The sequence below is a fragment of the Patella vulgata genome, chromosome 5, assembly GCF_932274485.2.
Source record: "Patella vulgata chromosome 5, xgPatVulg1.2, whole genome shotgun sequence".
In the NCBI taxonomy this organism is placed as follows: Eukaryota; Metazoa; Mollusca; class Gastropoda; family Patellidae; genus Patella; species Patella vulgata.
Window position 1 is genome coordinate 76,464 of NC_065883.2, and position 13,055 is coordinate 89,518.

Below are 13,055 nucleotides of genomic sequence, written 5' to 3' on the forward strand. Positions count from 1 at the left end.
ATGTATATATATATATATATATATATATATATATTGTATACATTATTAATCCGAAGACGCCTATAGAAGACAGACAGCTAGCGTATATGATTTAATGTATGTCAGAATGAAGTAAAGTGGAGAGTGTTTTACCAGGAGTATTTTTTATTTTTTGCATTAATATGTCTTAAAATGCCCAGTTTGCCTAGTGTGCGATATTTTAGTATCTTTACAGTAATAGTCTTGGGGTTTTCTAACTGCCAAGTGATCGTTTACGTGAACACCAATGCGTACATGGGACCTCGGTTTTTCGTTCATTCCGAAGGACTAGACAGCTGTCCTTAATTGACAGGCCCGCCATTCGGCCTTCACCAATGACAAAGGCCAAAGGGGGGAACCTTGCCATTGGGGCGGGAAGAGGATGGATATATTATGCATTAATAGGTCTTAAAAGTTAAAATAAAGGCAACAATTTTATAATAGGAAGGTAACAAGTATTATCGTGATTAATACAGGAATATGTATGCTATCTTCTTTTCGAATCCGGATGTAGGAATACGGCATTCGCTACACACAACATCCCAAACTTAGGCTGCCTATCTACAGCTAGCTCCGGCTGACATTCTGGGCAGTATGGCGTAGATGGGTCGCTGCGTGCAGTGTGTACACACAAGTCTCCGCTCACTCGGCAAACCTCGGCAGATTCCGGTACCTGTCGAGATTTGCCGAATGGATATCCGCTATTCAGCATAGTGTGAACTATGGAAGACAACTCTGTTTGGGAGATTGGGAATGCGAGTGCGAGAGGGTTAGTCTATTAGATAAGGCCAACGTCAAGTTTGGTCAAAGGTCACGAGATGTAAACACAGCTAGCGCTAATCCCAACCCTGACCCTAAGGCTTACCCTAACCCTAACCTACAATCTCGCCAACAATCACGTGCTCTAACACCTTATTGAAATCTCAGCGACCTTGACGGAAATTGAGTTGGCCTTAACAAATAGATCAAGCTGTTGAGAGATTGTTCAAGGAAGTAAATTATTCAATTTTTACGCAATAGAGAATAGAGAATTGTTTATAGACATCAGTTTAATTGTCATCATGTAAACCATTTGGAATATTACGTGATGGGTTATGTGTTTTCATTGATTGGGGTAAGTAGGCCTCTCTGTTTTAAAAATACGCTGTTCTAAAAACAAGATACTGTGTCACTCAACTTAAGATAACAGAACCGTATTACCATGAAAAGTTTTACTGATTCTACGAATTATGGCCCAAACCGGAGCAATCATACGCATCAATAAATAAGATTTCTGTCGTAAGAGGTAAACAAAGAATTGAATAACACTGTGTTTACGTTTGGCTCAACAAAACTAGAGTCGGTGGGTCGGTGGAATAAAAAACAGCATTAACTTTTAAAGGACCGGACCAGTAGTAAAAAAGAAGAAAAAGTTATGGATCAGCGATTGGTGAAGCGGTAGCGGTAATGTATGCGATAGAGCCTTAATAATAACCACATGAAAGTATATTTAGGAGTAGTCCTACTAGTTGAAACAAATTAGTTTCATTTGTCATAGGCCTACAAACAAGAGGGAGCAGTGCCCCCCCCCCCCCAACTTTCGTGCAATTTTACTTTTTAGGCAGACAGGTAAAGTGTAAACAAAAATTATTATTTCATCTAGTTGGCAAAATAAAGTGCCCAAAATCTAATTAAACACAAATTTTACTTTTCTTTCAATTGGTACTGAATTGACTAGGTCTATGGTTTAAAATATTTTGTCTGGACCCTTTCTGGTTCTGAATCCCCGGTTGTACATGACAAGGAGTAGGGTCGCCTGTCCAACCTCGTGGGTTTTCTCCGGGTCCTCCGGGAGGTTGGATGGCTGAATGGTTAGCGTGCGCGCGCTGTATCAGAAAATCTGTCATTGAGTCGACTGGCGTGGTTCTGAATTCCCGGTTGTACATGACAAGGAGTAGGGTCGCCTGTCCAACCTCGTGGGTTTTCTCCGGGTCCTCCGGTTTCCTCCGGGGGGGGGGGGGTATGGATGGCTGAATGGTTAGCGTGCGCGCGCTGTATCAGAAAGTCTGTCATTGAGTCGACTGGCGTGGTTTCGAATCCCCGGTTGTACGTGGCAAGGAGTAGGGTCGCCTGTCCAACCTCGTGGGTTTTCTCCGGGTCCTCCGGTTTCCTCCCACTGCTAAAGACCCCTACGCGCAAGCGAATTATTGAAATAAAATTAAACCATATGTTAATCCTGAAATGACATAGTTTGTGTCGAGTGGACGTTAAATCCCATTTCTCTCTCTCTCTCTCTCTCTGGAGCCACTCTACTTTGTGGTTAAATTTTCTGGAGATGATTGATTGGTTGTTTAGGATTCAGGTCAGCCACTTAGGGTAGGCTATATTTGACCACATTAAAGTTGCTGTATTTTTGGGCTGGAATAGCAGTCAAAGGAGATTGCGGCAATTAAATTTCCTGTGGACTATGAACAGTTAGTTAGTTGGTATTCAAGTCATCAACCTAAGTAAGACCATATTAGATTACTTTGAAGTTGCTGTTTTCATGGGATGGAATAGCAGGAAAAACCGTTTGTGGCCGTCAAATATTTAAAATTTTCTTGGTGTGGGGGGTCCTTACACAATTAACTCTCCGCCTTTGCCTTTCGCAGATGACCGATGCCAAGGTCTGTAACCCCAAATTTTTCGGGCATTTCAAGTTCTGCCCCCTTCACATTCATCGAGCCCGTACACCTATGTCATTTCTTCTAACCTGGTAGTCTTAAGTTATTTTTATTCAAATACTGATGTGATGTCATCCTCTGATGTTAGAGTACCGTTATTTCAAATAATGTATGGGCAACTTGAACATCGTGCATTATTTATATTATTCGATGAAATATTGGATTTGTGCGATATATTTCATCATTTACATAATATGAAATATTGGACTCGTGTGACGTATTTCATTGAAAAGGACGTGCGGGATAGTGTCTTTATTTAATGGTCTCTGTTGAGTGATTTAGTATAACCACTAATTTGATACAGACGTTATGACGTAATGTTGAAAGAGACTATAGTGAGTCTGCACGTGTAGTGGTCAGTTAGGGACAGTAGAGTTCTGGATCTCATGAGAGTAGGTCGTCTGTCATTATGCTACGTTGATATGCTTACTTATGGTTTTGTATATTTAGTTATTTCCTATAATACAAGTAGTATTATCCTGATCCTGACTTTGTTATATATATATTGGGTCTATAATACAAGTAGTATTATCCTGATCCTGACTTTGTTATATATATATTGGGTCTATAATACAAGTAGTATTATCCTGATCCTGACTTTGTTATATATATATTGGGTCTATAATACAAGTAGTATTATCCTGATCCTGACTTTGTTATATATATATTGGGTCTATAATACAAGTAGTATTATCCTGATCCTGACTTTGTTATATATATATTGGGTCTATAATTATGAAGTATGAAATGGGGCCAGTCTGTCATGCCAAGCAACCAGCAGCACGCATTATATATGAATGCAACATGGTGTCAGAAGTAAACAGGTTTACCTTAAAGTTGTGTTAGGACATTAAATTCGTTCATCAACTGAGAAGAGGATTGTAGCACAGTTGTGTTGGGACATTAAATTCGTTCATCAACTATGTTCATAAAGCTGACAAAATACAATGGCGAAATTGAGACAACCAGAAAAGTTCCAGTTTGACAAGCCCAATGAATGGCCAGTTTGGAAGCAGTCATTTTGTCGTTATCGCAAAGGATGCAAATTACACGAAGAAGACGGAGATATTCAGGTCAGTGCTTTTATCTTCTGTATGGGTGAAACTGCTGAGAAAATTTTTAATATGTTCACATTCGACGAGGATGAAGACAAGGAAAATTATGATAAAGTGTTAAAGAAATTTGACAATTATTTTGTGCCGAAGAGAAACGTCATATTTGACAGAAGTGTTTTTAATACAATGACCCAAGAAGACGATGAAAGCGTATAATTATTTATCAGGAGATTATATGAAGCCAGTGAACATTGTGATTTTGATGACGTTGACAGGAGAATTTTGGATAGACTTGTCGTTGGATTAAAGGATAAATCAGTGTCATTAAAACTACAAATTGAATCAAATACTTTAACTTTGGATAGAGCTATAGAAATCGCGCGAAATACAGAACTGGTGAAAACGCAAAATAAATTTGAAACGGAGGAGTCTAGACTAGACATTAATTCGATGAGTAGACAAGGTCACAGAAATCGAGACAGTTTCAAACGCTATAGCCCTCAGAACGCGTCGTCACCATGGGTACCGCGTAAATACTTGTCTCCGCAAAAGACATCAAATCCACAACATCTCTTTAATAAAGGATACAATAATAAACAATGTTTATATAAATTTAACAGTAATCGTGTACAATATGAACATCAAAGGAATCGGTATAGACGTAACAACTGTTCATCGTGTAATCGACGTCATAGTTATAATAATTGCCCAGCTTCACGTGAACATTGTAGAAAGTGTGGAAACTTAGGACATTTTGCTGTCAGATGTCATTCAAAAAGAATAAGTGAAGTTAATAGTTCTCATAATAAGCGGTATTATAATCAAGATAGAGAATTTGGACAAATGTGTCAAGAATTTGAAAATGCCTCAATTCAGAATGTATCTTTAGAACAGAAAGTAGTGCCTTCGAATAATTCGTGTCAAAATTCGTCCTCATTTCTTGGAAGTGTTTATAGTGACGTAAACAAATGTAATGATAAATCAGAACCACCGTGGCATGTGAGTTTGCCAATTTTTGGAAAGCTTATTGACCTTAAAATTGATTCAGGTGCGGATACCGCAGTATTTTGTGAAGAAACATATAGTCAATTAAATCCGAAACCGAAATTAAAACCGTGTGATATTGTTTTAAGTAGTCCAGGAGGAAAATTAATGTGTTTAGGATGCTTTAGCGTAGAAACTTTGTATAAAAATCAGTGGTATAGTTTTGATGTTTACAAAATTAAAGGACAAAGTTCTCATAATTTATTAGGTCATGCAACTGCTGTTAAAATGGGATTAATAAAACGAATTGAAACGGTGAATGATGAAGTTTTTGGACCAGTAGGATTATTAAATTGTCAACCCGTTCATATTACGTTAAAGGACGATGCTGTTCCTTATGCTGTTTACACGGCAAGACGAGTCGCGATACCGTTACAAGAGAAAACAAACGACGAAATCAAGAGATTAGTTGAGAATGATTTATCGAATCTGTAACAGAACCATCAGATTGGTGTGCGCCCATAACACATATTTTGAAACCTTCGGGTCAAGTGCGACTGTGCGTCGATTTAAGACAGTTAAATAAAGCTGTTAAACGTGAAAGATACGTCTTACCAACGTTTGAAGACATTTTACATAAGTTAGCAAATGCGCGTTACATAAGTCGGTTAGACGCTTCAGGTGGATTTAACCAGGTACCTCTCGACGAGGAGAGTCGGAAATTGACAACGTTTATAACATCATCGGGACGATATAGGTTTAAGAGACTACCGTTTGGTATTTGAAGCGCTCCCGAAATTTTTATTCGTATAATGCATCAGATTTTAGTAAATTTTCAAGGAACCACCACTTACATGGATGATATTTATATTTTTGGATCAAACCTCGAGGAACATGATAGAAATCTTCAAAATGTGTTAATAAGGTTAAACGAAAGTGGTTTAAAACTCAATAGAGAAAAGTGTATATTTCGGAAAACGGAGATTGATTTTCTGGGACATAAAATTACGCCGAATGGGGTAATTCCCCAACCTAATAAAGTATCTGCTATCAATAACATTGAAGTGCCGAAAAATGTTCCAGAATTGCGCCGTATTATCGGTATGATCAACTATTTAGGATGTTATATACCAAACCTTTCGAGTGTTATGCAACTGTTAAACGAGTTATTACACAAAGATGTTGCTTGGAGATGGGATAAAGCCCAAGACTTAGCTTTCAATAAAATTAAGGATATTTTAACTTCGAAACCTGTGCTAGCTGTATTTGACATTCATAAACCAACAATGGTTAGTGGGGACGCAAGTTCCTATGGATTAGGAGGCTGTATCATGCAAGAGCATGATGGTATTTGGAAACCCGTAGCATTTTGCTCATGAACTTTGACTGACGCAGAAAAACGTTACGCCCAAATCGAAAAGGAGTGCTTATCGCTAGTGTGGGCATGTGAAAAATTTGACAAATACCTTTGGGGATTAAATTCTTATCGACTAGTTACGGATCATAAACCTTTAATTCCTCTAATAAATAGGAAAGATATTGACCAAATTCCTATTCGCTGTCAAAGAATGATAATGCGCCTTATGCGTTACAATCCAATCGCCGAATACTCACCGGGAAAAACAATGCTTATCAGCGATACATTGTCAAGAAGTCCACAACGGGAAAATTTCATAAATGAACTTGAAAGTGACGTAAATATGTACATGAGCCCAATTGTGAGTTCATGGCCAGCTTCTGATAAACAGTTAAATAATATTCGTCAAGCTACTTTAAACGATGAAACGTCACAAGATGTTTTACGTTTTGTACGCGATGGTTGGCCACAATATAAACGCGATGTTAATCCGAGATTATATGATTATTATTCTGTTCGCGAGAGACTTACAGAAGTTAACGGATTATTAGTATACTGTAGTAGAATTGTCATTCCTGTGTCTATGCGTGAAGAGATGATAGAGCGAATTCATGCAGGACATCTAGGCATCAACAAGTGTCGAGAACGAGTAAATATGAGCATTTGGTGGCCTAGAAGTGTTAAAGATATTGATCATCGTGTTCAATCGTGTGAATTTTGTCAAAGTCAAAGACCGAATCAACATAAAGAACCTTTATTACCAACACCACTACCAGATCGTCCTTGGAAACATTTAGGTGCAGATTTATTGACTTTCAAGGGCAAGGAATATATGGTAATTGTGGATTATTTTTCGCGATACATTGAAATTGTTTATTTAAGTACTACCACAAGCCGAAATGTTATTCATAAATTTAAAGATAGTTTCGCGAGATTCGGAATACCAGAGTTACTAACTACTGACAACGGACCTCAGTTTGCATCTAGGGAATTTTCTAATTTTTGTTGTGACTTTGGAATTAATCATGTCACAACAAGCCCTTACTTTGCGTCCGCGAATGGTGAAGCAGAGAGAGCTGTACAAACCGCGAAAAAGATATTAAATCAACCTGATCCAACATTAGCATTAATGGTCTACAGATCAACCCCGTTACAAGTTACAGGTGTGAGTCCTACTCAATTACTGATGGGACGACAAATTCGTACAACTCTACCAACTTTACCAAGTACTTTAAAACCGAAATGGCCTAATTTTAAAAATGTGAGGAGAAGAGATGACAATAGAAAGTTTCAAACGCGTAGAAATTTTAATAGACATCACAACACACGCGAATTAGAAGAACTGAAACCGAGTGATAAAGTTATTTCCAAACTCGATGGAGAAAAGTCGGGTACACCCAGTGTTGTTATTAAGAAATGTATTCAACCTAGATCATACATAATTGAAAATAAGTTTGGTTTATATAGATGTAATCGTCGCCACTTACACATTGCTAACAAAGTACGATTTTCTGCTAATGCCTTTGATAAGCCTAATGATGTTGAAATTGATTTCAATTTGCCAAATGAAAACGATGATTATCGTCAGAATGTGAATCCACCTGATCCGCCTGATATTCAACCTCGTCGTTCAGGTCGTAATATTGTACCACCTGCACGATTCAAAGACTTTGTAAGATATTAAAAATTTAGATTAGTAAAGCAGTAAATTGGAATTTGAACAAAGTTTATTAGGTTATTAAGTAAATAGCATTAATATTTAGTTCATTATTATAATAGTAGGCCTACATCTATATTGTATTCAAACATGTCAAATTAGTGTCTTACAGTTTTAAGAAATTCAATTTTGAATGTTAATTATATAAAAGGGGGAGATGTTGAGTGATTTAGTATAACCACTAATTTGATACAGACGTTATGACGTAATGTTGAAAGAGACTATAGTGAGTCTGCACGTGTAGTGGTCAGTTAGGGACAGTAGAGTTCTGGATCTCATGAGAGTAGGTCGTCTGTCATTATGCTACGTTGATATGCTTACTTATGGTTTTGTATATTTAGTTATTTCCTATAATACAAGTAGTATTATCCTGATCCTGACTTAGTTATATATATATTGGGTCTATAATACAAGTAGTATTATCCTGATCCTGACTTTGTTATATATATATTGGGTCTATAATACAAGTAGTATTATCCTGATCCTGACTTTGTTATATATATATTGGGTCTATAATACAAGTAGTATTATCCTGATCCTGACTTTGTTATATATATATTGGGTCTATAATACAAGTAGTATTATCCTGATCCTGACTTTGTTATATATATATTGGGTCTATAATTATGAAGTATGAAATGGGGCCAGTCTGTCATGCCAAGCAACCAGCAGCACGCATTATATATGAATGCAACAGTCTCGAGCTAAAAAAATTGTATAAAATATTTAAAAAACACTCAGTCTAACGCCCTTGTGCAGTTTCAGTAAATTACTTAATGTCTCACTTTAAACCATTTAACTACACTTATTACAATATCTCCTGCTATAACAAATAAAAATACATTACAAGAAATAAACAACAAACAATTATCAATTCATTCATAACAAAACACAACACAGGGTATATATGGATATAACTACTTCTCTATAACTATTCATAACAAAACACAACACAGGGTATATATGGATATAACTACTTCTCTATTATTTAATAACCACGTTTCGTAACACATACAATTCACTCATTGAATAAATGACTTGCGATAAATTTGGAATAACAAAGTGGAGAAAAGATTGACCTGATTTCCTTGTCAATATAGTCATCTGAAATAGTCTCAGATAAAACCTCTAGGCATCTAGATTTTAAAAAATTTTCAGAGGGAGGCCCACCAGAGAATTTATTGATGTATTTTGTTGTGTACCGTACGCTACCATATCTTTTAACTTATAGTTTTACGATTCAAAATCATAAAAATATTAGAGAAAATTATCATTATTTTATTATTTATTGATTGGCCTACATAATACGGCAAATAAAGAGGCCTAGCTCTAGGGCACACTGTGAGAGTTTGTATTACTCTACACAGAACAGGTCACTTTCACCAATACGAATCTAGCAGGAAGTTGTAGTTGCAGGGGAGGAATTTAATCTGAATGATTTTAGAACCAGCATGTCCTTCTTTCCTTCCTGTAGCTGTATAACTTTGTATTATAATTATAGAGTGTTACAATCCAAGGATTGTTGAAAGATATTGTATTTTATGTAATAATAGCCTGGACCTAATTTTATATATTTTTATTACAGGTTTATAGTGCAACCATTTAGTATTATTGATAACTGGACATGTGATTAGCAGGAAACATGTTAAGAAATTACTGTTTCTTGTTCCTGTTTACTATTCTATCCCATGGCCAGGATGCAGATGCAGATGCTACTTTATGTTTGTTCGATACTAGTAAATGCATTGGTGGTGAGTATTAGTCCCGACAATATTTATAGGGTTAGGGTTAGCCCCAACAATATTTATAGCCATATTTGTAATATTAGGGTTCAGAATTAGCAAGGCATCTGTCCTACTAAACTTAGGCTATCTGTCTACAGTTTGAGTTAGCACCGCTAGAGAACCGACACTAGGCCGCTAATCACGATTTTTGTCGAAAACACTAAGAGAGAGAGAGAGAAATGGGGTTTAACGTCCACTTGACACAAACTAGGTCATTTCGGAACTAACACAAGATTCAATTTTATTTCAATAATTCACATGTGCGTATTGGTCTTTAGCAGTGGGAGGAAACTGATAGACCCAGAGAAAACCCACTTGGTGAAAACACTTAGAATACTTCTAGATACTGTTTTTGAACCAAGAACTGAAAACACTGCTTTCCTTGGGTTTTTTTTTTCTTGTGGACGACGCTCGTCGAAAAAGCCCACGACTCCGCCAATTAAATACGATAGACATGAAACTGGCATACTTGTTCCTTGGACAATTGCACACTGATTGATGAACTTTAATTTTGGATATGACGTCACGATTCTGAGATAACAGTGATGACATCATGCTCAGTTTCTGGTCCATACTTCTCGTACTTGTTCTGTAAACCGGTCTTCAAATTCCATTTATCTAAATGCAGACATACTTTATGTAGATTGGGAGTTTTTATTCATTTAAAACTTAAAACTATCAGAAATGATTTCTTTTACTAATGAATGGTAATATTATTGCTGGCCTGCAAAATGGTTAGTGTAAAACTCTGAATACCGGCATGAAATGTATTAATATTCTCTTGTGAATTAATTTATTTATTTACAGAGTTATTGACTTGACGGTAAAGTATTTATATAATAGAAAATTCTAATTTGGTGAATATTAAATAGAATGATTAATATATAAACAAAAAGAAATGCTGTTTTATGGCCATCAGGACCCACATAATTACAAATTAATTAATATAGATAAATGTGATTTATACAAAAGGGTTTCACCATTATAATACATTGTAATTTGTATATGTGTGATATGTGATAGGCCTTGGTTTCACTATTATAATACATTGTAATTTGTATATGTGTGATATGTGATAGGCCTTGGTTTTACTGTTATAATACATTGTAATTTGTATGTATGTGATAGGCCTTTAAAGTTAAAGTTTATAAATAGTAAAACTTTTAATTTGATTGAAATTTATTTGTTGATTATTTCTATATTAAGTACTGAGGACTGAGTAATTTTGTGTTAACATTTGTAAATAAATCAACCTCTGCCCACTCGAAGGATATTTAAATTTAATTGTACAATGCTGCTCACCTTTTTAATCGAATAATAAATTAGATAAAACCAATTTAACTTTTATATATCCAAGTGTTTGCTCTTGGATACCAAAAATTGGTCTTTTTTTGAAAATTTACTAGTTAAAGAATATTTCAAGTTTATTCACTAGAATATATCATGTTACTGTTCTTTTAAAATTCCACAAACCTAAAATCATATTTTCCCACAAAGCAAATGCTTGCTTATATTCAAAGTTCCCTTGTATTCCTGATTGCACCTCGTGAAGAGTAAGTATTCACAGTCCTTCACACAGTCTTACGAACTCAGGTCAACTTCTAGAACTTCACACAGTCTTACGAAGTCGGGTCAAATTAAAATGGTGTTTAACACCAACTGGGCTACTGAAGATAGGCATATGCCTTACATTGTGCTATGAAGGACGTTTCCGCTTCTTCATTGTCGAATTCCAAATGCCAAGGGTTGTTTTATGTGAATGTCCGCGTGCAAACTGGACCTTGTTTTTTGTTCTGTCCTACGAACTCGGGTCACATTAAAATGGTATTTGGAATGAAATGGGGTTTAACGTCCTACTGTTCTGCTCCTAACCTGGGCTAATGAAGACGGGCATACATCATACAGTGTGCTATGAGGGAAATTTTGCCCGGGCAGCGGCACTATCGCCTACTCTTATATCGAATTCCAACTGCCAAGGGATCTTTTACGTGCATTCCAATGTGTACACGCGACTAGACAGCAGTCCTTGTCAGGCCCTCCGTCCTGCATCACTGACAAGGGGGAACCATGCCGGAAAATCTGGATGAACTTTCTCGGCCAATGCAGGGATCGAACACCCGACCTCCAGGTTAGCGAACCAGCATCTTACCCACTTAGCCACATGATCCCCAAAATGGTGTTTAACCTTCTAATCTATTGTTTTACACCAACTGGGCTACTGAAGATAGGCATATGTCTTACATTGTGCTATGAAGGACGTTTTCACTTCCTCGTTTTCAAGGGTTGTTTTATGTGAATGTCCGCGTGCAAACTGGACCTTGTTTTTTGTTCTGTCTGAATAACTAGACGCTGTTCCTTCCTAGAACCTGTTCTGTATGACTGACAAGGCCCAGATTCTGTATATTTGATATACTTTAATTCATTTCTCCTTATTGGCCATTACGTCGCTTTTCTGGCGAACCGACGAATCTGAAATATTTAAGTATTGAGAATTATGCGCTTGAAATTTGCGTTCTGTTAGACCAACAATAACCCTAAGGGCTTATGTTACTAGGCCCATAAACAAGCATGCCCCCCCCTCCCCCCTCCACCCCTCCAAATTAATTAAGCTTCAACCAAAAAAACAAACATTTTCCAGGGCTTTGTGCACCCGAACCCTTACCTGAACCTGCTACCTTTCTCTCATGACATACAGTTTACCACTTGGAAGGCAATGTTGCATACTGATATCCGTTAGTTGTCGTCTGTCGGTCCATCTATGAACCCTTGTTTAGTTTTTTTTTCAGATTTGTGTAGATAGCTCATATGGTTATTAGGACGATTCCCTGGGGGAGCTCAAATGACAAAAATAAAAGGGTATCACTTATAATTGGCAACCGGTTGAATGAAGAAGGGAGGTCTTGATATGTGTTGATATTTATTGTAAAATGACAGCAAGTGATGACAAATACAACCAACATACGCCCTCCCTCATTGAAGTCATGTGACAAACAAGGCCGCTTAAAAAAATTGATTAAATTGTTTTGAGAGGGATTTGTCTAGACATCTTTGAAGGTTTTATAATGCCAGTATTTGTTTTAATAGAATGAATATTACTTTTCAGAATTAAAACCTGACAATCCATTTGTTTACATTGGTGATGAGTTGGTGTTGAATTGTTCTTTAAATACCCCTCAAGATGGTTCTTACAATGCATTGGATCTACGATTCACACATCATGATGATATAGATGTGGCGGAGGAAGACATTCATATACTCAGTGAATATTTAGCTCAGCTAAGATTAACAATAACAAGCCCCAAGAATAAAAGTCATTATATGTGCATCCTTAATAATCAAATTGTGGGAGTTCAAGATTTATCTCTAGAATGTAAGTATATTTACAAAAAGATGATGGGAACCTTTAGGCCCTAGCAAACAGATGATGGGAGCCTTTAA

At 36.6% G+C, this 13,055-nt stretch overlaps 1 protein-coding gene across 4 annotated transcripts in view; it reads left to right on the top strand.

Annotated features, from left to right (window-relative positions):
• The first annotated feature begins 744 nt into the window (after nt 1-744).
• Nucleotides 745-13,055, top strand: part of LOC126822648 (interleukin-6 receptor subunit beta) — a 48,966-nt gene continuing 36,655 nt past the window's right edge. For 2 of the 4 annotated variants that reach the window (XR_008788050.1, XR_008788052.1), the window contains exons 1-3: nt 745-1,132; nt 9,419-9,584; nt 12,721-12,987. Coding sequence is in view for 1 of the 4 variants with exons in the window: in XM_050551628.2 (XP_050407585.1) it covers nt 9,476-9,584; nt 12,721-12,987 (376 nt within the window). In the remaining 3 variants the exon portion in view is untranslated. Of the gene's footprint in view, nt 1,133-1,165; nt 1,462-9,418; nt 9,585-12,720; nt 12,988-13,055 lie in introns of those variants that run through there. The other 2 variants (XM_050551628.2, XR_008788051.1) reach the window with 2 other exon arrangements.